This window comes from Cynocephalus volans, chromosome 8 (assembly GCF_027409185.1).
Source record: "Cynocephalus volans isolate mCynVol1 chromosome 8, mCynVol1.pri, whole genome shotgun sequence".
Lineage (NCBI taxonomy): Eukaryota > Metazoa > Chordata > Mammalia > Dermoptera > Cynocephalidae > Cynocephalus > Cynocephalus volans.
In genome coordinates this window covers 149,790,430-149,815,192 of record NC_084467.1, presented here as the reverse complement: position 1 = coordinate 149,815,192, position 24,763 = coordinate 149,790,430, and the positions used below count along the sequence as shown (strand labels likewise).

The 24,763-nt window shown below is 32.1% G+C and overlaps 1 protein-coding gene across 2 annotated transcripts in view; it reads left to right on the top strand.

Moving 5' to 3' along the window:
- BRINP3 (BMP/retinoic acid inducible neural specific 3) overlaps window positions 1–24,763 on the top strand; it is a 366,300-nt gene that overhangs the window by 147,327 nt on the left and 194,210 nt on the right. The window contains exon 2 of one of the 2 annotated variants that reach the window (XM_063106876.1): window positions 22,631–22,821. The exons of the other annotated variant lie outside the window; for it this stretch is intronic. Within the exon in view, the coding sequence (XP_062962946.1) occupies window positions 22,631–22,821 (191 nt within the window). The remainder of the gene's footprint in view (window positions 1–22,630; window positions 22,822–24,763) is intronic. 2 annotated transcript variants of the gene reach the window in all.

Here is a 24,763-nt window from a genome sequence, read left to right as displayed (position 1 = left end):
AAACAAAAATAAGAAATAAGGAGGAATATACAGAAGAGATTGGCCACCACTGCATGTCTTTCAGATGCAGTCCCTGAAGAGACTTCTGTAAAATATGGTAATCAAAGTTTTCAAAACTACTACACTAGAACATGAAAATAAAATTAACAAGATTAATTTTTAAGGGATATAGCTCATTTTTGTTTTGAAGATTTGTTTTGATTTAAATTTCATTTTTTTTTAACTAGAATTAACTAAGTAATATTTTCAGATAAACACAAAGGATTGCAGTGGATTGAGTTATGTCCCCCCAAAACTCACTTAGGCTTGAATTGTGTCCCCCAAGTTTTATGTGTTAGAAACTTAGCCCCCACTGTGACTGTTAAGAAGGTGGGGAATCCTATTATGGTAGTTGAAAGATGGAGCCTTAAAGAGGTGATTGGATTGTAGGACTGTGCACTAGTGGATGGATTAAAAATGGTGGTCAGGGGCGTGGTTCTGAGGGCTTTAAAAGGAGAGGAGAGTCTGTCTGTCTCTCTCCCTGCTCTCTCTGCTTCCACCATCTCACAATGTGAGACCCCTGGGTCACTGTCACCACCACTAGGTTGACTTTGGACTTCTCAGCCTCAAAAACTGTAAGAAATAAATTTCGTTTTCTTTATAAATCACCCAATTCAGTGTACTTTGTTATAAGCACTAAACATGGACTGATACAGGTATTATCATGGGAATAATTGTTTTTTAAGTGAAATGAGGTAACTTCTCTTTATGTAATTTATCAGGGAAAATGAAAATGAATTTCCCCACCTTTGGCAGTATGATCCCATTTTAAGCTATTTTTTTCTACCCCGTGTATATTATCCTATTGTGCAATGTGGAGTAAAACACAAAATGAGATTTGTAAAATAAAAATATTAAATAATGAGGTTAATACTTGTTATTTGAAACTTTCTCCCAAAATTATTTTTGTTGTAACTATAGAAAAAATATATCATATTTATTTATCTAAGTCATATGTTTTTAAAATAAAAAAAATTAATTGTGGTAAAATACACATTATAGAATTTATCATCTTAACCAGTTTTCAGTGTACACTTCAGTGGCATTAAGTACCTCTGTGTTTTGCAACCATCAGTACTATTCATCTCCAGAAATACGTTCATCCTGTAAAACTGGACGTCTGTATTCATTAAAAAGTATCTCCCCATTCTCGTCTGCCCCGCAACCACCATTCTACTTTCTGTCTCTGTGATTTTGGCTATTCTTGGTGCTTCATACAAGTGGAATCACACAGTATTTTTCTTTTGTGACGAGCTTATTTCACTTAGCATAATGTCATCATTCATGTTGTAACATGTGTCCAGACTTCCCTCCATTTTAAGGCTGAATAATATTCCATTGTATGGTCATACCACATTTTGGTCATCCAACACTTGAGTTGCTTTCACCTTTTGGACATTGTAAATAATGCTGCTGTGAATATGGGCATACACATATTTCTTTGAGACCATGCTTTCAATTATTTCTGGTATAGATCCTGAACTGCTGAATCAAATGATAATTCTAATTTAATTTGGGGGGGGGACTGCCATACTGTTTTCCACAGTGGCTGCACCATTTTACATCCCCACCGATAGGCACAGAGTTTCCAACTTCTTCACATTCTCACCAACATTTTCTGTTTTGTTTTTGTTTTTAAATTTGTTTGTTTGTTTGAATAGTGGCCATTCTAATGGATGTTAGGTGGTAACTCATCGTGGTTTTGATTTCCATTTTTCTAATGATTAATAATGTTGAGCATCTCTTTATGTGCTTGTTAGCCATTCACATATCTTCTTAGAAAAAATGCTAATTTAGGTCACATGCACTTCATAATCAGATTTTTTGTTGTTTGTTTTTATTTTTGTTGAGTTGTGGGAGTTCTGTATATATTCCGTATATTAATGCTTTATCAGATATATGATTTTCAAATATTTCTTCCCATTCTATAGACTGCCTTTTCACTGTGTTGATTGTGTCCCTTGATGCACAAAAGTTTTTCATTTTTATGTAGTACAGTGTCTCAATTATTACTTTTGCTGCCTGTGTCTAAGAACTGACTTTTGTCTTCATTGATTCTCTCTATTGTGTATTTTCTATGATATTACTTTGTTCTTTACTTTTGTCTTCTTTCTTGCTTTTTTTTTGGATATCCTTTTCTCATTTCTATTACAGGTGTAGACTCTACTACTTCTCAGTCTTTTGGGGGTTTCTAGTGCAAGCATTTGAGGTTGTAAGTTTTATGCTTATAATTACTTTAGTTGTATCCAATAGTTGCAGATATATAGCATTGTTCTATTTCAAATATTTTCTTATTTATATTATAATAGTTTTCTTTAGATTTTTATTATGATTACTTCATTGGGCTATGTATTTTTTAGAAGTATGTTTCTAAATGCATATATATAAATATATAAATTTTCTTGTATAATATGAGGGTACTTCAAAAAGCTCATGGAAAAATAGAATTGAAAGACAATATGAGTCTTTCCCTGAACTTTTTTTTCTTAAGTACCTTCATACATATAACACATTTGGAATTTATGTCACTTGTCCTATTTTTATGCTTTTGATTCTTGCTACATTTATGTATTTTCCTCTTCTTTGTTGTCTTATTTTTTAAATTTTTTAATTTGTCTATTTAGTCTGTATGTTGTGATCCTGTTTTCATTTGTAACTTTAGAAATTTTAACAAATCTAAACATATATAAATTTTAGCATATATGATAATGTATTAAAAAGTCTAACCTTTATCAATACTCTTCTGAAAATGAAAGGATCTTAGAATCTTTTAACTTTATTTTTCCCTCTCTTAAATAATAGGTCTATTGTTATTGATGTTTTATCATTTATTAATAACAATTTTTTATATAGACAATACTCTTACACTTACAGTGTTGCCATTCATGAGAGATTTTCTTTATCTAGAGCTAAAATTAAAGACAAAAACTGTTTTTATGTCTGTTCTAAAGCAGTATTGTTTCTACCCTTAAACAGAGATTGCAGACCATTAAGGCCACAGTTTTAAGTGTGCACAAGTGAATGAGATGAGTTAGGCATCTCCTTTTTTCTTTCCCTCTTGATATGTCTTGGATTTTATCTTCTTTTCCCAGAGACTTGTTAAGTCATAAAAATGGAAGCTCAAGTTCATCTGGGTGAGGCAAATGTCATCAGAGCAAATCTTACCTCAGTGTTTAGTTTACATTTCTACGTTTTAGCTTTCTCAGATTTTTGCTTCTGAAGAATTCAAATTTTCTAGCCAGTTCAACATATTTTAACAGATTTCTTTTAGTCCAACATTTAATTATTTTCATGTAGAGACAATCCACTGTCCTGCTGTAAATGGAAGCTTTGTTCATTATTTTTGTCTTTTTGTTACTGTTTCAAAGCACAGATCTAAGGAAAAGAGGGAAAATAGAAGCTACTTTTGAATAAAGAAGCCTTTTCAATTTTTCTTTTTTGAGGATGTGCAGTGCTTAGCATTATTGATGAGTAAAATCTTACACTGAAAAAATTAATTAAAAAAGGAAAAATGTGATTTAGAACTCTAGGATAAATACCATCACACTATGATAAAAACTTCACTAGTTTGAATGAAAATGTGGTATTTCTTTCTATCCACTAACATTTTTTAAGTTCATCTATGTATAAGGCAATTTATATACAGAGGGAGGTGGCAGCATAGCATGCGAACAGCCCAGACTACTTCTAGATTTGACTTGTAACATTATTCTCGATTTTAGGAACTGTTTAAAGATGCTTTTAGTAGGAAGCTCAGTTTATCATAATGCATTCAATTAAAAAATAACTAAAAATGTTATGATATATATGCTTTAGTTTTTAATGCATGGTCTTAACTATCACTCTTTGACTTTACCAATGTCATTTAGTGAGCCTAATTGGGCTTGGTTCCCAAATCTGTAAAGTGCCAAGACACACTATACAAGACAGAGAATTTAGCACTTAGTAGACACTCAGGAATTCAAAGAATCTCTGCTCCTTAGGACCATACATTTTTCATAAAAATGACTTATTATTTGGGAAACTATACTGTCAATTTTATTTTTGACTGTTAGACAAAACTATACAATTTGAACAATGGTAAGGATTGAAGTGATATATTATTTTACCTAGTATCATTTACTTAAATCTTAAGATAAATCTTATCTGTGCTAAAATAGGTGAGTTCTAGCACAAGGAATAAAAAACAAAAACAAAAAGCTGAACTACACAGACTACAGAGAAGTTAGTCATGTTGCAAACTTGATTCTTATAAATAGGTCAAGATCAGGACCATTTTTTTTCTAAAATCGCACTTCATCCCCCCACCCCAGCTTGTCTTTAATACAACAAAGCATTCTATTACCTTGAAGAAGTAATATTTTTTCACTAGGCCATATTACAAATAAATATTAAAATAATATAGTTTTGTTTTTTCTAAAACTCTTTCCTTTTTATTCTTTTCCTTATGACCCCTGAGAACCCTAATGACACAACCAGAATGTTTCGATGTTCTCCAAAATGAGTTATTTAAATTCAGATACTTCTTTCCAGGCTCAGTGCCACTTCACGACCTTCTCTTCTTTTCCCTTAGGGTATGTTGCCCTTCTGCTCAGATGCTAAAATGACATTTTTCATTCACAAAATATTTTTATCGGACATCACTGATTTATGAACTATTTGACGGAGCAAGAATCTTAACCTGACTATGCCTCGGTTTCATCTTCCATACTAATGTGATTATAATAATTATACATGCCTTTTAGGGTTATTGTAAGTCTTCAGAGAGAAAATAGATAAAAAATTATGTTTGTTTGTAGTTGTCAATGTTTTTAAAGGGTTATCAGTTGAATATTGCCCAAAAAGAAAAAAAAAATACAACATTGCATTATTACAGGTATATGCATGCATTTGATATGATGTTATAGAAGAAATTTCAGTAGGTAAGTCCTTGTATAATATAATGCTGAATCATACATGAGCTACTCAGAGATATGTTTAATCTTGAGAAGTTTAATTTTATAAATTTTATTCTACAGAGTTAGGTAATTTAAAGCACAAAATCTGAAAAGAAAACACATTTGAATTTTTGAAGTCTAAATGCTTGGTATTGTAGCATAGAAAATTAAGAATTTAACTGATAAGGTAATTTATTCAAGGCCATAAAACAAGTAAGTAGTAAAATTGTATGAGTGTAGAATTCTCTTTCCGTTCTGGTTTCCATTTTATAAACTTTTAAAAATTGTTTTGTTTGATATATAGCATTACTTTTCTATTAGGTGACTACTTGCTAACCTTTACATAAATGGATACTTGAATTAACTAACTCGTGGAAAAAATTAAATTATCCATGATTCTCTGTTGATTGTTAATTTATTTTCTTTTTTAATTATAGAATCAGTTGCTTTTTTAAAATACCTGGTGAGAAGAGGAAATGTCTAAGTCTGTAATTAGAAGAACTGAGTCATCTTTCATTGACAGGGCAAATTACCAGCAATTTTCCAATTTGCCATATTTTCATGTATATCCCATGAATAATTGAATAATGAGGATGAGCCAAGCCAGGGTAGTTAATTTTAGTTCGGAGAATTCAGTGCCATCTGGACTTGGCTTTACTAACTTTTAATTGACCTAGTTTTTTCCGAAGAGTCCTAATATCTAATTTATAAAATGCTTACTCAAGCTGAAAGCAGAATGAGTAAGTTCCCTTGTTAGAGTACTTAATTGCAATTTTATTCAAAACCCAACAAAATAAATATTTGATTAATGTTTGGTGTTAAAAACTCATTTCTTTTCAGTGTCAAATTAATAATTATATAAAAATGTAGTCTTATTTCTTACAATTTAACCTATTTTCTTATTCCCTCCTTTTTGTCTTTATTGGCTATTTCTTCTGTATTACCTATTTGCAGCCTTCTGATTAGAATATAATCATTTTACAAAAAGCATGGTAACCCTTAACTTCACAGTCACCACACCCACATTCAAAATATTTCTTTCCTATGGAACATTGTAGTTAAATCATCATCAGAAGAGTCATTATAACATTAACTTATGTTTATATGGATATGAAAATATTAATATTTCTACAAAATTTAATTTTAATTGATCTTTGGAGATCGTCTTGGCATGATCTTCCTATTAAGTTTAACCAAAAGTTAATTTCCATCCCCTGCTATATGGTCAAACTTGGAAAATTAAAACAGGTTATCTAATTATTAGAGTTATCATTATGTCTTCTATGAGTGTAAAATAATGCCTTGGCATTCCTCAATCTGTTTTTAAGGTGATATGCTAACTTATTTTAGATAATAAATTTTAAATTAATATTTCTCTCTGATTGATGCATTAAAATGCACTGATAAAAGTCTATATGGAGGTGTTCAGCATAACTAATCATCAGAGATATGGAAATCAGTACCACAGTTAGCTATCACCTCACACCTGTTGGAATGGTTATTATTAAAAAAGACTAGAGATAATAAGTTGGCATGGTAGTAGGAAAAAAAGAAACTTTGTACAATGTTAGTGGGAAAGAAAATAGGCACAGCCGTTACAGAAAACAGTATGGAGACTCCTCAAAAACTTAAAAATAGAACTACTATACTACCCTGCAATCCCAATTCTTAGTATATAATATGTTCTCCAAAAAATGAAATTAGTATCTCAAAGAAATATCTGCAATTCCACGTTCATTGCAGCACTATTTGCAATAAACAAGAAATGGAACCAACCTAAGTGTCCATAGAGAATTTAATGGATGAAGGCAATGCGAATACACACACAGAGATATTATTCAACCATTAAAAAGGAATCCTACCATTTGTGACATGGATGAAACTGGAGGACATTATGCTACATAAAATAGCCAGACACAGAAAGACAAATATTGAATGATCTCACCTAAATGTGGAATCTAGAAAAGTGAAATACTTAGAAATACATAGAAAGAAAGAGTAGAATGGTGGTGGTCAGGGGCTAGGGGTTGGGAGAGATGGGTAATGTTCATCAAATGATATAAAGTTTCAGTTATAACATGAACAAATTCAGAGGTTCTAATGTACAGCATGGATGGTGATAGATGTGTGAAGAAAAGATTGGAAACAAAGCAAGGATATATGCTCTGAACGTTGCTACGCAATGCAACACTGAAAGATTTATCCAGGGCCATAAGGCAAGAAAGGTAAACAAAATGCTGCAGATAATAAATGAAGATATAGAACTGTTCCTCTACAGATAGTATGAAGACATGATTGTCTACATAGTAAATTTGGAGGACTCTACAAAATACTACTAAAATAATAAGAGAGTTCAACAAATGTCACAAAATCAAGATAAACATACGACAATCATTACATTTTTCTATGCTAGCAGCGAACATGTGAACACTGTTAAAGCACAATGCTGCCTGTATTCATTCAAAATAAAGTAAAATATTAAGGAGTAAATCTAAAAAAAAAAAGTGTACATACAGGTCTTGTTTGCTGAAAGCTACAAAACATTGATGAAAGCAATCAGAGAAAAATAATGGAAATGAAAATCCAACATAGCAAAGATATCATTTCTCCCTCAAATTGATCTATATGTTTTACACATTCCTATACATATGGAAAAACCACAAAACTAGAACAACTAAACAACTTTGAATAAGACGAACAAAGTGGGCAGGATCAGTGGGTCAGTTTTGAGATGTTATATAGCAACGTTAATCAAGACTGCGTGCTGTTGATCGAACACAGACACATGGGTCAACGGAACAAATGGAAACAGACCTGCAAAAATATGATTCCTGACAAAGGTTAAACACATTTCAATGAAGGAAGAATAGCCTTTCAACAATTGGTGCTGGAAAAATTGAACTTTTAAAGGTAAGAAAAATAACTGTGACCTAAATATCATACCTTGTACAAAAATTAACTGGAAATAGATCACAGACTTAAATGTACAATGTGAAACTATAAAACTTTTAGAAAAGAATGGGAAATTAGGTTTGAGATCTAGGGCTAGACAAAAGAGTCGTTAGATTTAGCACCAAAAGCGTGATCCACACAGTGAAAAGTTGATACATCATACTAATCAAATTAAAAACTTTTTCTCTGTGAGAGATCTTGTTAAGGGGATAACAGTCAAACTACAGACTGGAAGAACATATTTACACTCCAAATATTCAATAAAGGATTACTGTGTAGAATATGTGTGTACGTTTGTGTGTATACAGTATACTTAGTTAAAAAATATTCAAATAGAAAATGGGCAAAAGACACTAGCTCATATTTCACTGAATAGGATAGAAATGGCAAATAGGTACATGAAAAGTTGATAATATTATTAGACACTGGAGAAATGTAAATAAAAATCAATCACAATGATCCATCACTACAAATCTATCAGAAAGGGTTTTATTAATTAAATAAATCAATAATATTAATAATAATAATATTACGATATTAATAATAATAAAATAGTGACATCACCAAATGTTGGTGAGGATAAGGATGAGGAGAAACTGGATTACTCAGGCATTGCTTCTGGGAAAGTAAATTAGGACAGTCACTCTGAAAACAGTTTTAAAAAATAGTATTTAACCACTATATATCCTAGCAATTGCACACCTGAGCGTTTATCCCAGATAAATGAAGGCTTATAATCACACAAAACCTGTACACGGATTTTCATGGCAGCTTTATTTGAAAAATCCAAAACCTGGAAACAACTTTGATGTCCTTCAGCAGATAAATGTTAAAAGAACCTGTGGTGCGTTCATACCATGGAACTCTACTCAGCAATAAGAATGAACAAATCTTTGATACCAGCAACAACTTGAGTGAATCTCCAGGGAATTATTCTCAGTAGAAAGAAGTGAATGACAGTAGTTTTCAGGATGTATTATCCCATTTACATAACAATGTTATATTAAAAAATTATAGAAATAAAGAATAAATTGTTGGTTGTCATGAGTTGGGTGGAAGGAGGGAAATGTAATTATGAGAGAATAACAGAAAAGATTTTTGTAGTGACATAAATGTTCTCTATCGTGACTGTATCAATGCCAATGATCCTGGTTGTGATTATTTACTATAGGTTTGTAAGATGTTACCATTGGGGGAAACTGGTTAAAGGTTACATGGATTTTCTCTGTAGTATATTTTAAAATTATATACTAATCTATCATTACCTCAAAATAAAAAGTTCAATAAAATTGTTATAGCAGTCATCTTAAATGTAGTTAATTAAATATTTGTTTATATATTAATTAGCTAATAAATTCAAAAATTATTTATTGAATACCCGTTTTACGCTAGATGTTTACAATTACTGTATAATATAGAGGTACTTAATTCACAATTTTTTTTTCTTTGAAAAGAAGCTTTCCCAGGACATCATGATCAAACAAGCAGTACACCATGTACTGATGAAATTGCTCACCTGTCTCTGGCTAGGTTCCCTGCTCCTTCTGTGTGCATTGACAGTATCTAATAACAGTTCTGGAATATAAGTACTCAATAAATACCTTATTAATGAATTAACTCATTCCAAGATAAAAAGTGTCCCATGTGCCCGGCATCAACTTTCCTAGAGAGCTATTGGTCTAAAAAAGAGGAGGCAATCAGAGACCAAAGTAAGATGGATAGACTTACAAGGAAAGAGCTCGAAGAACAAAACAACCTCTGGAGCTGAAGCTGCTGCCTGCTTCAGAACAATGAATCACTCTAATGGTCTTGAGCGTCTGCATTTCCTCTCTGGGAGGGTAAGAGCCTGTGTGACTGGGGATTAATTTGGTGATAAAGAAATCAATTGAAAATTTGTAGTTCCAAGTCTATGATAGTCCTCTTCCCTAAATCTTCCCACCTCAAATTTTGCATGTATAAATATAACATTTTGATTTTCTTATTTGACACTTATGTCATATGGTACTTATCTACTAAAGTTGTGTGAAGATATAATAGAAATAAATAAAGAAAAACCCTTTATAAATGTCAGCAAATGTTAGTTATTACTGATGTTACATTCATTATGGACATCCCTATGGGGCCTAACATAGTGTCCATGAATATACATTGTTAGCATGATTCTAACTATATGTTGACATACCTTTAATATATGCTAACATCAATCTTGTCTTTATTAGCCATTTTGTAGATACCCATTAGTAATTTACTTTTTTTAGGTTTTCATTGTGCTTTGTAATAATCAAGGGGCTTCAGAAGGTTAACCATTTTAAAATTGCATCTATGTCTTTAAATGATATTCTATATTTCAAGAGAAAATTCACACTGATGGTGGTGACTTGGCAAACAGCTGAAATTTAAAGCCATCAGTTTTGTATAATTGTTTTCACTTGTTTCTCTCAATACTATGTCGAGGTGGAATTTTAAAAACTACTTTTGCCTTCTCCTTTCAAAATGATATAAATCCTTTCCTTTTTTCTTAAGTTTCTTTTTCTTTTCCCTGCAGTGTCCTTTGTATTCTTCAGGTGGATCCTGCCCATACTCCATCTCTACTTCATTAAGGGAAATTATCTTATGTACTTTCCTGCTTACAATTTCACCTTTTCGTTTTTTATTTTCTCCTGTTACAAGGAGTTGCTTTCCTTAACTTTTTCAGGTTCATCAGTACTTTAGGCCTATTTATCTTCTTCCTATCAACATCAGTAATGAAACAAAAATACAAGCCTCCAAAGATGTTTTTAGTGATTCTTATATTTACCAGTATCCTATCTTTTACTATCATCACGCATACATCTTTTATTATACCCTTTCTTCTCTTTTAACATAATGCCATATCTGCTTAGTTTAAACATTTTGTGGTTCTGTAATGGCTCAGTCTTTTGTTCTTTCACTATTTTGTTCTCTGGATACTACTTAATTGCTCTTCCTTTAGGTATATTAATAGTTTTTAATTGGATGGAACTTGTTTATTTAATTTACACATTATTTAATTAGCTGATGTGATTAATTTTTGTTGTGATTAACTTTGCTCTCCGGGTATCTTCATTATTTCAATAGATTTTCTCACATGCAAGTGTTCTATACTACTAAGTATTCTAGAAACCTGATTTTTTAAAGCAAACTTTGAGGAGTAGACATCATATATGGTTTTTTAAGAATCAGTGGATTATATTCATGAATTTATTTATTCTATATGCCTATTTTTTATTACAGTAAAATAATCAGATATAATATCCCCTTGCAGAATTCATGCTGTTTTTCTTGTGGTGGGATATTTTCCTTTGTGTTCAATGATGTTAACCTTTATTATGGATTCTAAGCTTCTCTGTGAATTTATACATAGGTCTTTATCCCTCTCTAAAATCTTTCTTATGCATTAGAGTCATATTCAGCTTAGCAGTTTTTTAGTATAACAGATTTTCCCATCAGCTTCTTAATTTCATCCTTGAGTTCTCTCAACACTGTTGGATGATCCCATCTAAGAATCTATTTTCTTTCTCACCACATGTATTTCTCCCTCTGTAAGGCTTTTTAACTTTAATTAAAAATATATATATTTTTTTTTAATTAACATTAAATTGTATGTATTTATCGTGTACAACATGACGTTTTGAAGTACATATATTATCAGAGAAGAGGGTCTGGGGAGGTTGGATACTCGACCTCAACCCCATCCTCTGTAAGATTCTTGACTCTGCTGCATGAAAGAATTCAAGAGCTGAGTCGGAGTAGAATTCAAGAACAGGTTTAATGTTAAGAATAAAAAATACACACTTCACAGGCAAAGTGCAGTGTGACTTGAGAGTTGAGCACAGCCCCAACTTCTGAGACTCTACCTTTATAGTTGACTATTCTTACATATTCATGCGATCTAATGAATATTTAACTAAGGGGGTTGTTCCCGGCTATGTAACTAGTTACATAACCTGGCCTTTTGCATGCTCTGTTTGCTTCTTTTGGAGTATGTTCAATAGCCAAATTCTGACATATACACAGAAAACACCCAGAATATGTTTGGTGTTCTCTAGCGCCTCCACTGGAAGGACATTCAAGCATGAACTCCTTTTTACTGAGCGTGCTTGCCCACTGAAATTACATAAATCTACCTCCTGTGGTCTCAATCTGCCTGCGTTGGTGCTGGATATTGGTGCAACATGCAACAGTAACTCAGGGCCCAGAGGAGGAGCCTGAGACCCTGGGGAGTGGTTTGAGACTCAGGGCAGTGGCCCAAAACCCAATCCCAGAGAAACTGAGCACCTGCTATCTCATATATACATTTGAATTGGCTAAATCTAGCTAAGTAATACATGCATTACTACACACAGTTATTTTTGAGGTGAGAACATTTAACATCCACTCTTTTGGCATCTTTAAGAATACAATATATTGTCATTAACTATAGTCACCATGCTGTACAATACATCTCTTGAACTTATTTCTTCTATCTAACTGTAATTTTGCATCCTTTTGTCAGCATTCCCTCCCCCACCCTCACCCTCAACTGCCCCAGCCTCTGGTAACCATCATTCTACCTTCTAGTTGTGTAAGTTCAACTTTTGCAGTATTTCTTTTTCTATCCCTGGCATATTTCACTTAACATAATGTCCTCCATATTCATTCACATTGTCACAAATAACAGAACTTTTTCTTTTTTTTATGGCTGAATAGTATCCCATTGTGTATACATAGCATATTTTCTTTATCCCTTCACCCGTTGATGGACACTTACATTTATTCTATATCCTGGCTACTGTGAATAATACTGCAATAACCATGGGAGTGTGGATATCTTTTCAATATACCGATTTCATTTCCTTTGGATATATACCCAGTAGTGGGATTGTAGTATCACATGGTAGTTCTGTTTTTTACTTTTTGAGTGAGGGACCATCTTAACTGTTTTCCACAATGGCTGTACTAATTGACAATCCCAAGAAAATTGTGCAAGGATTCTCTTTTCTCTACATACTCACCAACATTTATTATCTTTTGTCTTTTTGATAATAGCCACTCTAACAGAAGTGAGGAGATATCTTACAGTGGTTTTAATATGCATTTCCCTGATGATTAGTGATGTTGAGCATTTTTTTATATACCTGTTGGCCATTACTAATGTCTTCTTTTGAGAAATGTCTATTCCAGTCCTTTGCCAATTTTTTAATCATGTTATTTTTTTTTTTTGCTATTGAGTTGTTTGAATTCCTTATATATTTTAGATATTAACCCCTTACTAGATGTATAGTTTGCAAATATTTACTTCCATTCTGTAGGTTGTCTTTTCACTCTGTTAATTGTTTCTTTCACTGTGCAAAAGTGTTTTCGTTTGATGTAATACCATTTGTTTGTTTTTGCTTTTGTTGCTTGTGCTTTTATTTTCTGCACCCTGAGCCTGGAGTTTTGACTATAGTATATCACCCATAAAAGTAATTGAACATAAACCGCTTTAACCATTCAGTTCCTACAATATCTCTTCCAAGAAATGTGAATCAGTCTCAAAGGTCCTTTGACTCCTTCCACCAAGTAGAGATTTACGTTCTCTGTTTCCTGGGTGAATTGATAGTCAGGACTATAAAGGATTAATTCGTAATAGGATTTTAGCATCTGATTGATTTATGTTAATGTGTCTTCCATTCCTTCCCATTCCTCCTCTCAATCTTGTGTGTGTGTGTCTCTCTCTCTCTCTCCTCTCTCGGACTGTCTCTCTTTCTTCTATCTCTGTCTCTTTCCCTCTCTCTCCTCATCCACTCCTAAAGCTTCCCCCTCCCCAACACACACTCACAGATGTCATGAATTACCATTAAATTCTACCTTTCATTCAAAATTGTGGTTAATCTGTAAAGAAGTTGAAGGCATTGTGTGTGTGTGTGTGTGTGTGTGTGTGTGTGTGTGTGTGTGTGTGTGTGTCTCAAATCCTCTGGATTTAAATTCCTGCTAGGTATATAGCCTTGTAGAAATTATTTCTACTAAAGTTATCTCATTTATCAAAAGGTGATAAAAGAGTACATACCTCACAGTGCATTAGATTAACCCTCAAAAGTTAATCACTTTTAATACAAGTCTAATTATATTATCATGTCAAATTTTACGTTGAGGTAAAAGTTATTTACCGAACACAATGTTTAATTATCATTAATCTGAAAATTTTGCTTTATGCCTATCAAACTTAGTGACTGCTAATGGGTAAAAAAAAAAAAAAAAAAAAATTACATTTTAAATTTCTCAGGAGAAAACTAGTCAAATACATTGATTTCTCCCCTAGAGAGATGAAAACTGAATTTGTATACCAGTGTTCTTTCCCTGCCCTATGGCTGATGCAGATATGAGGCCTTAAATATCCTCTTATAACTGAAATGGCAGGTTTGTTCTCCGCAGAGTGCATTCACTAATGGGGCCTGGGAGTACTAGCGCATTTCGGTGCACTGACAGGCCATGATAGCATTTTTCTCAGCATTCAAATATATGCTTTGGAGATTAATGGGAGTAGATTGTTATGTAGTGATTAGTGATTCTCAGATTAAAGCAAATAGTTTAGCTCCTAATTTCCCCCAGTCACTTGAAAACTCAAGGAGGAAAATTGAGAAATTTCAATTCTCCACTGAGCTTGGTTTTCGGTGAACTTGAGCCAGGGTGTATGCTGACAAGTTAGAAACCCCATTCCTTTTCTTACTGAGGTGGTTCTTTATTTTTAGCTTACTCATTTGCTGATTCATCATGTATTTTATAATCGACTACTATTGTCACACATCTGAGTCCTAAAAGGCAGAAATAATCCATGTCTTTGTGATGCTTACTGTGTAATGGCAGAGGCACGTGTAAATCAGATAATCACACAAATAAATACAGTAAGTGCTTGGAAGGAAAAGAGCACTCTGCTATGACGATATATAACAAAAAGACCTGAATTAGTTGAAGACAGGGCAGGTGGGGCAGAAAAGATAGCGTTTCCTATGTGTTACTGATGTCTTTGAAGTCTGTATGAAGTGGGTGATATTTAACTAATTTATTTTATATAAATCCTAAAAATAGAGGAAGACTAAGAGCCCATTAGATAATATATTAATTTGTAATCCATAGAAGTTGATAATACCCAGAGAAAGGTAACATTACCAGTTTATATTTCACAAACTGTGTGTAAAATGGTATTCTAACAACTTAGGTCTCTTTCAAGCTGAAAGGTTATAATTTAGGGAATGAATAACTTAAACCTTGTAAAATTAAGTTTATGCATTTTTTCTGAAAATTTATTTTGTCATAATATACCATATCTAGCCTCCCTATCACATGTAGATATGAAAGACATAAAATTAAGAACAAATTGAAATAATTTATTTGTATCTTGAAGTCTACGTATGACCTGCTACCACACATTTTTATTTGCTTCAGCTATGTGGAGAAAAAAAGTCATATTTATATAACTTTTTAAAAGGCATTTTCTTTAAGACATTTTAAATCTTATTGAAGAAAAAGTGTACATTTTACTAAATTGAATTAGCATTCAAAACTAATTTTGATTATGGAAATTTTTCATAGAAATATTGACAAAAAATCTGTATTCATTGTTTCTGAAAATTGAATTACTCTAAATTTTTTTCATACTGCCTTTTTGCTCATGTTACTTGAAATGAAGCAGTATATATCTTTGTAACTTATTGTAAGCTCAAATATTTAATTGGTTAGCTACCTTGACATAATTCATGGTTTATGAAAGTTTGATCCAGTGTTTGAGATAGAGGTTCTACCATCATAAAGAAATCTTAATGAGAGTGTGGTTTAAAAGTTTGAAGAAATTATCAAAAACAAATTAATTCTTTGTTAGCAGACATATATTCTTTTGGCATTTACTTTTCCTTATAAGCATTTAACTTAATACTCTATGTCTGGATCAACTAGAGTGATTCACAAATACTTTGAGTGGTTATATTTATAAATTATTTTGTTAATTTTTATTTATTAATTCTGCTAGTGCTTGTTATCTTAGTAAACAATATTTATATATATTTTAAAAATTGACATATTGGGACAAAAATCTGTGACATCACAAGGGTACACATACCAAAATTTACTAAGAGGTATAAAGTGTTTCATGTATCATTTTAGTTGAGTTTTATGAATTTTCCTTCAAAAACTCTACAGAGTCGGTATTATTACACCTATGTTTATCTTATACATGAGGTGTACAAAATTCAAATTTCAAACTCTTTGAATTTTGTGAATTGAGTTACAGAGGATGAAATAAGAAACTTCAGCTGTCTGACTCTTTAATTCATTCCCTTTTGAAAAATCTAATATTGCCTATCTAAAATATTTAAATTTATACATAAAGTGCAAGTATTTTCCATTTATTAACAAAGATAAATAATTAGTTCTGTAATTATAAATGTAAAAAAAGAGACGATCATATTTGTTTATCGCCATTCTCAGAGAGGGCAGCGTAGATATTTAACTTAACTTTAGCTCAGTTATTTTAGCTGTCTATATTGACCAATAATTACCAGATCTGTACAATTATATGAATATGATCAAGGAATAATTGTGATAAGTTGATATAATACTTGTAACAGATGTTTAACTACACATCTAAAATTTAGAAAGATAAGCCCAAGCAAAATTGTTTTCTTCAACTTAGAAAGTCATTAATTGACAGCATGTCTGTATATTTTTTACACGAAACTTTTGCTAACATCTGTTTAAAGGAATGGTTTAATTTAATCATGGATGATCAATTTCGATATTATCATGTATGAGTATATTTGCATCCGTGCAGATATACATGTGATACCATTATATCGGTATAAAATGTGGTACTCTTACATTCCTATGAAATAAATGAGCTCTGGGATTAATGTCAGTGACTGTGTTAATTGAATTCTGTGCGATTTCCCTTAAAGTTTGAATAAAACCTCATCTACTAAACTACTGAAAATGATTAAAAACTATGCAACATAAAAATTAAACTACTTTCAGTCATTTCATAGCTCTAAGATTTTAACATATCTTAAGAACTAGAAATGTACATTTTTAGTCACAAATCAGATGATCCTTTAAACAATTCTCAATAACCCCAAGAGGTTGCAGCTACCATGAATTATTGCTGTTTTACTGAGATGAGCAAATGTTTTGTTGCAATCATGCTCATAGTTTTCTCTAGGCTACTCTGCGTTTGGTAGCTCATTCATAATACAACAGCTATTAATCAGTGCTTCTCAGAAATCCTACATGTAAACATTTTACTTAAGTCATCTTTGTGACTGTTCTTTTCTTCCAGTATTTTATTTGCATAGATTCATTCTACTAAATTCCTAGCCTTATTCAAAACTGCCTCCCAAGCTGTAAAAAAAAAAAAAAAACCCACTATTGTTAAATTAAAAAAAAAAAACACTTGGGTGTGTCAAGGGGCAAGAGGGTGAAAGAGAGTAGAATCTATATCCTGCCAACTGATTAGGATTTAGTCGCTTTAAAACCCTGGCTTCAGAACTACAGTCATCCAGGCCATTAGGAACATTCCCTTTTACCAGCTAAATGGAAAAGAACGTCTTTTATGAGGTGTGGAAGCTATATGGCAAGAGTGTTAAAAAAAAGCCTTCTTATATATAACAACTGCACATATTAAAATTAGGGGGAACTAGTATTGATTATTAGTGGCATTTCTTAAGATCAGTATGATTTTACAGATGTAATTAGAAGGTTATTGCTACTAAAGACTGGCAAGCCAATTTATATTTCTCATGTTGAATTTGCTCTCAGTAGATTAGTGTTTGGGTAATATATTTGTTTCAATATTCTGTTGTGTGTGCAAATTGTAATGAATATTGATAGAATTAAAATTATAAGCCAACTAATGTAGTGATGTGAAAATAATGTAATAATAATAGCCTTTAGAACTTTAGACAAACAACTTCACTTAATATAAATTAGCAGTTGAAGATAAATCTTTTCAGCAAATGTATCATCTGGTTTTTGTCAATATTTTTTATGCTTCTTTTTCTTTGGTACTTAGTCCAAACTTTCTAATATTGACAGTGGCAGATACTGCATTTTTGTGGAACCCACATGTGCACTTTGAAAGAAATCATGATAGTAAATATACAAGTACAGTTAGAAGTATGCATTCACATAAAATTCAAATGCTAATAAGAAAGGTTGATGGCAATGTAGAAATTACGTAATCACTATTTAAATGAAATTTGATGATGTCATCATGTTTCCCAATCTTTTTTATGAGATAGGTAGAGATGAAATCATAATAAATATTGTAGAAAAGTAAACATTATACAGACACACATAAAAATACATGCTTGCAAGTCAGAATTTTTAGCAGACATACAACACTAATAAACAAATAGAGGCTATTTAGAGCCCAAAAATCTATTCAAAGTAATGTTTTAGCTAAACTAGTTATTGCCCATTTGTATGTTCTACAAAATGGTAGTGCCTCTGAAAGGGATCAGTTATATTATTCTCTAATGATTGTGCCTATTTCATTTAAAGACTTCCAACGGTTGTGAGGAGAAGATGTTTATGTTTCTGAAGGCTCCAAGTAGAACATAGCACTTAGATACAACAATGTTCTTATTTAATATAAATATAAAGCATCTGGATGGAACTCTAAGATGCCTTTAGGTAAAATGTTCTCATTATGATAATCATACCCAACAGCATGATTTCAATTCAGCATGCCATTACTTTGTTTTTCCAAAATGTAATGAATGCATGGTCTAGTTGTAGCAGAGGTGAATCTTATTTTCAAGAAGAGAAACAACAAAAAAAAAAAAAAAAAAAACCTACCCATAAATTTCCAATTTATGTACAACCATGGGATCCTTATTGCATTCCTAAGTTTCCCCAAAGTCAAAATACTCTACATTGGTCATGACACACTAGATTATATTGCTAGAAAAAATGCAAACAAACTAAATAATCACCCTGATCTTGGTGACTTTACATAACAATATTTATTTTTAGTTCATGCACTTATTCAGCATATGGTAAGCTTCAAGGATAGATACTGGGGGCAGGGATTCTAATCACTGTTTTTAATCAGTTTCCCAGGCTGATCAACCAGGCTCACTGTACATGCTCACACTTCATTGGTCAAAGTAAGCCACGTGGCCACAGTGACTTTAAAGGACACCAGTATATGCAATCTTATCTTTTGCCCAGGAATAAGAGACACTGACTTGGTATTTGTGTTCATACCCAATGTCTACTGCTTATAGTGTGATACTTTACTCTCCAAAGATGATTTGCTTGATTTAAAGTGCTCTTATCACCACTTCTCAGGATTATTTTTGTACCTTTTATCTGGATTTTCAGCAAAAGTGCAAAGAGATTATAACAGGCGTAATGTATCATTACAATACAAACTGAATATGGTCAAATGAGAGTCTTCTTAAATCTTAACCCTGCATTTATGTTTTCTACACAAACTAAACTTGTTGAACATATGCAATAAAAAGTGTAATATTTTACTTCATTTTTAAATGAAAATATGGGAAATAACTAGGCAAAGAATTTTGGATAAAGCTCTTGAAATTAAGGAAATAAGTTCCTGTGGTTAATAACAATATTGGGCTTACTTAGTTACCTAGTTTTAGTTTGGTGATACCCTCAAAGAGTTTGTTTTTTCCTTTTGACTGTAGCATGACAGAGAATAAATTAATCAGACAGGGTGGCAAAGTGTTTTGACCATCTGAAATGTTAGTCGGTGAATTGAGACTGTAAATGTACTTGAGTTTAACATACAGATCATAAAAATTTCCCTGGAAGTTTGTCCACAGTCTTAGCCTCTTTGTAACCTTACGAGGTTTGTAAATCTAAGAGAAAACATATCCAGTGAGTTAGATTAGGAACACTTACATCTAAGAATAGTGATAAACTGGGTAGATGGATGGTGCTAAATAAGCTACTTCATACTTGTATTTTTGCACAGAAAATATTTTAAAGCCTTTGAATTACGATTTAGTTATTCACATTTAATGTCATTATAATCTTTGAGTCTTTGAGGTCAGAGGATTTATTATATTCATTTATATTGCTAGTAACACAGATGATAATAATATTAGACAATAAACAGTAGACAATACTTTTTTTAGGAAAGCACATTCTGCGAACAACGTTATAAACAGTGTTATAAACTAATTTCAGAAAATGACATAAATTTGTTTTTGTTTTTTCGTGTTGTGTCTGTTCTTTGTCAAATTTAAGAGGAACAAAGTAAAGTCATAAATTCTGAGTTCAGATCAGACTAGATTACGGATTTGGATTTGAATATTAAGTAATTGTTAAAAAAAAAAAAAAGATAAGGAAAAAAATTTCACTCCTGTAACGTGCATTTAACCTCAGTCATCTATCAAGAAACACACAGCATTTTGGAAAAGGTTTATACAGGATGCAAAACATCATCATTGAGACAATCATCTTAATCTTTTTAAAGTCCAGTTAAGTCCCTGAGCAGCTCACATCTAAATCTATAAATATATACATATGTTAACAAATTTCGCACTTTAAACCATTGAAAAAGATATGCCACAACTGTAGGGTCAAGTTATGTTACTCTCCCTTGATAAATTTATAAAGTTTTTTCAGGAGATTTTTTTTTAAAAAGTAAATGTTTGAGGGTAAGCCTATAAATTCTGGAATTAATGAGCAACTATTAATTAGACAATGGTTAATAAATAATTTTTTAGAAGTGTTATGTTACTATATATTTTGAGATCTATCACTTTAGATCTAGGATTTAAATATTTTATTTCAGATGGTTTCCTTTTCAATATTGGAATATATGTTTATATAATATATATGTTTATATTCTATATCACAGGTAAATTTTTTATAGAAGGGAATGACATAAACACTTATTGATATCAAGCCAGGTTTGGAAAGATAACATTATAATAAAGCCATTATATAATAAAGACGTTATAATAAATTTTATCTATAATAGATTTTAAACATAATATAGCATATTGTCTAGATCGTTAAGTTTTCTTAAAGTATGGTTCCCAGAACAACATTAACGTGTTTGTTTAAAATGTAAATTTTAGCTCTCATCCTGGACCTAATGAATCAGAAATGCTGGAGTAGAGTTTTCAGGTGATTTCTGTAGGTGCTGAAGTGTGGTAACCACTGGTAAAACAAAGTTAGTGAAAACTGTTTATAGATGAGCCAGTTCATAGAGGAGATAGCAAGATTTTCTCAATGAAAGAAGCACTAAGTTAATTTATATTCAGGCCAAAGTCATCACTGGATTCCTTAGTAAATCTGCTCTTGTTCTGATCTTATAATTAGTTACCAAAAGGCTGGATTGTTTGACTGCCAAATGTGTGCCGCATGTACAAAATATTCATGGTCATAGACTTTGAGTCATGTCTCTTTGTCTTGGTGGTATTTGCATTGCTCCCTATTTTTCTGTGTAAGTTTTTTTCCTAAATCTAACAACTTTTTTGTTCCCTTCAGGCACTGCTTAAATATTGCTTCTCCAGAATTGCCCTGTCTGTTCATTTAGTATAAAATAGGATTACATTGCCCATAGTTCTATCGCACATCACACCAGGCTGTGGGTGTAGCTCTCGGTACTTATCATATTCAGAATTTTTTTTTTAATTTAATTTTGTTTCTTTGTTTCATTTGTTTTTAAGACTTTCTCTAGAAGGTGATCTCCATTTGAGGATGGACGGTATGGGCTTTAGGTGTAGTCCTTAACATGCACTATGCCTGGCTCATGGCAAGCATTTTTTGGGAAAAATCAAAGTAATTATGGCACATACGTTTAAAATATCTAATCAAGATTTTATTTGTTAAGTAAGAACTGAGTTAATAATACACCTGGAAGTACTAAGCCCAGTAAAGGGAGTTCTTCCCTATTGAAGATATTTGAGATTTTTATTGGACCACTCGTCAGAAAAAATCTGAACATTTAACATCGAGGGATCCAGTCAGTTCACCATGGTTCTTTTCTATAGCATTATTATGTTGATCTTAATATGATATAAATGTATAAATCCTTTTTTAAAAATGTATATGTATTTTATAACTACGTCTGTCATTTCTCTATTTTGGCCAAATCAATCTGTACAGTTATTTTGGATCTTAAGAAATTGTTAATCAAGCAGAATTTGGGTTTCAAAATAAGTTGTAAACAAAACAAAACAGACAACCAGTTTCTATTTTGATCGCATTATTAAAATTCTCCTGCAACTCCATAGGATCCCTGAGGTTTTATAAGTTCTCACTCTGAAGTGAATAGCGAGAGAAATCATTAAAGTGATGAAAATGAACTCATTCTTATTTTAAAATTTTCCTTAGAAAATGATAAAATATCACCTTAGGTTTTTTTTTAAATTTTTTTTGAGTGACTCTGCATTTATATTCTATGCATAATGAAAGCTTTTTTTATAGATACATCTTTCCTTGGGAAAAAAATGTCAGTGGAAACTGTTAACTTTAAGTGGCTTATTTTTCCTCTACGTGACTTGGTTTTAGACTATTCACTCCAGTTAAATAAATGAGAAATATTGCTTCTCCTACTCATAGCATATGACATATTATTGCAAGCAAGAGTTATTGTAATGTAGTGACCCCAGATAAACTATCAAGTGAACTTTACAAATGAAAACATTCAGATAGATTATGCATTTATGAATAAAAATAAATTTGCTTTTCAGGGAGTTTGGCCGCTGGAAAGTAAATAACCTTGCAGTTGAGAGAAGAAATTTCCTTGGCTCCCCTCTGCCTCTTGCCCCTGAATTCTTCCGCAACATAAGACTTTTGGGACGCCGACCTACCCTTCAGCAAATCACAGAAAACCTTATCAAGAAATATGGGACCCATTTCTTGCTATCTGCTACTTTGGGAGGTACGACTCTTTGAAAATATTTGTTCCTGTATATGCTTGTACATAAAACTGTATAAATCACAGAAAAGTGTGGACTAATAGTGTGTCTTAATAGATGCATATAGCTGCAGTTTGAATAATTGTAGAATTTATTCATTCATTTATCCAATACATTTATTGAGTGATTATCAGATGTCTTTTAAAGTGTTCACAGTCATGAGGTAGATGAATATCTCTTAGTCTCTGCCTGAAATCTATTTACAATCTAATAACATACAATAAATATAGGCATAGTTGTTACATTCTATAATACAAGGTGATGTGGCAAAATTTGTTTAAAAATATGAGTAATAAAGCAGGAAATAAAAAATACTTGAAAAATAAATTAATAAGCAGAACATGACGTTTTCCTAAGTTTTAAAAATATTCCAGAGTTGTATATACTTAATTTTGTGTATGAATCAAATACTATTCCACTATTCCTTTTAGAAATAGATGATACTTGTTCCTGTAATGAAGAACATTGAATAAAATTGGATAGGAAAGCCATGAAAACAGTGAGTGCCTGCTTTCTTGTCTGTTTCTCAGTAAGTTTGCTAATGACAAGCAGGCTGATTCACACCAATGGTCCAATGTCATAAAAGACCATTTGCTCTTGATTTCTCAGCCTTAGAGAGAGCGTCTTTTCGTTTCTTTCCTTGACAGTTCAGTCTGTCAGCAACTCATGTCAGGATATATCCCACATCAAACCCTTTTCTCACCTCCTCTCTGGCATTCCTAGACCAAATCACCATCAGTATTCTTCTACAACACTCCTGTGGTCCATCCTTCACACAGATCTTTTTAAAACTTGCATCAGGCCATCGACCCAGTTTTAATTGAAACCTAGACCTGGCAACTTGAAATCTAAACTTCTGGCTATGTTTGTAAGGCTATGCATTAATGATCTGATGCTGGCTTTTATTTCAGACTTCGTCCCATCTCTGTCCTCTTCATGCTCTAATTTTCAGTCACAATGACTTTCAGATTTTTCTACGCCCAATGCTGCTTTCTCAAAGAGGCCTTTCCTGACCATCCTATCCGTGGTAGTGTCCAGTGAACCCCATTATTCTTTACTGTTTCATAATCTTACTTCACATTCTTCATAGTATTTATTAAGTTAAATTCCTTTATTTACCTGTCTACTGGTTTATTATGTCATTACTACACATTTTCTTGAAAATAAGGACCTTGAATGTATTTGTCACCATATGACCACCATGGCTATAATAGTACTTGGCATATTAATTCTCATTAATTATTTGTTAAATAAGTGAAACTACATTTTGCTAAGAGACTAAGGTTGCCCAGTTCACTAGATGAATGTAAAAGTTTATAATATATACAGAGGATAATTGAGATATAATTCAGGAAGAATACTGAATGAAAGAATCTCTGATTTGGCAAATGCAGAGAGCCAAAATAGATCAGTTTCACAAGTCAAGATTCAGAATTAGAGAAACTCAGGATCCAAGCAAGAGCAGATGAACAAGGCATGGACATGTTGAAAAGCAGTAGATACCTGGGCATATTTAGGAATCATAAGTCTTCCATGTAACCTTAAAGAATTAAAGGTGCAAGGTGTAGGCAGTTCAGGCGGAAAGAAAAGGCTAGCTGTGTGTGTGTATATATATATATTTTTTTTTTCTATTACTGTCTTCCACAAATGAATAATAATAAAATAATAAGATAAAGACATCAGACAAACCTGGTGTTCAATCCTGGTCATCTTTCTTTTACCAACTCTGAGACTTTAAAAACTGTTAAGTAACAGTTTTTAATTTTAAAATCTTCTTTGAATTTTACTTTCTTTTTCTAAAAAGGGGAGAGTAATACCTGTGTGAGAGAGACATGGAAAAATTAGTGTATATGTAGTAAAATGTCCTTAGCACAGTGGCATAATTTAAACACGGGATGCATTTAA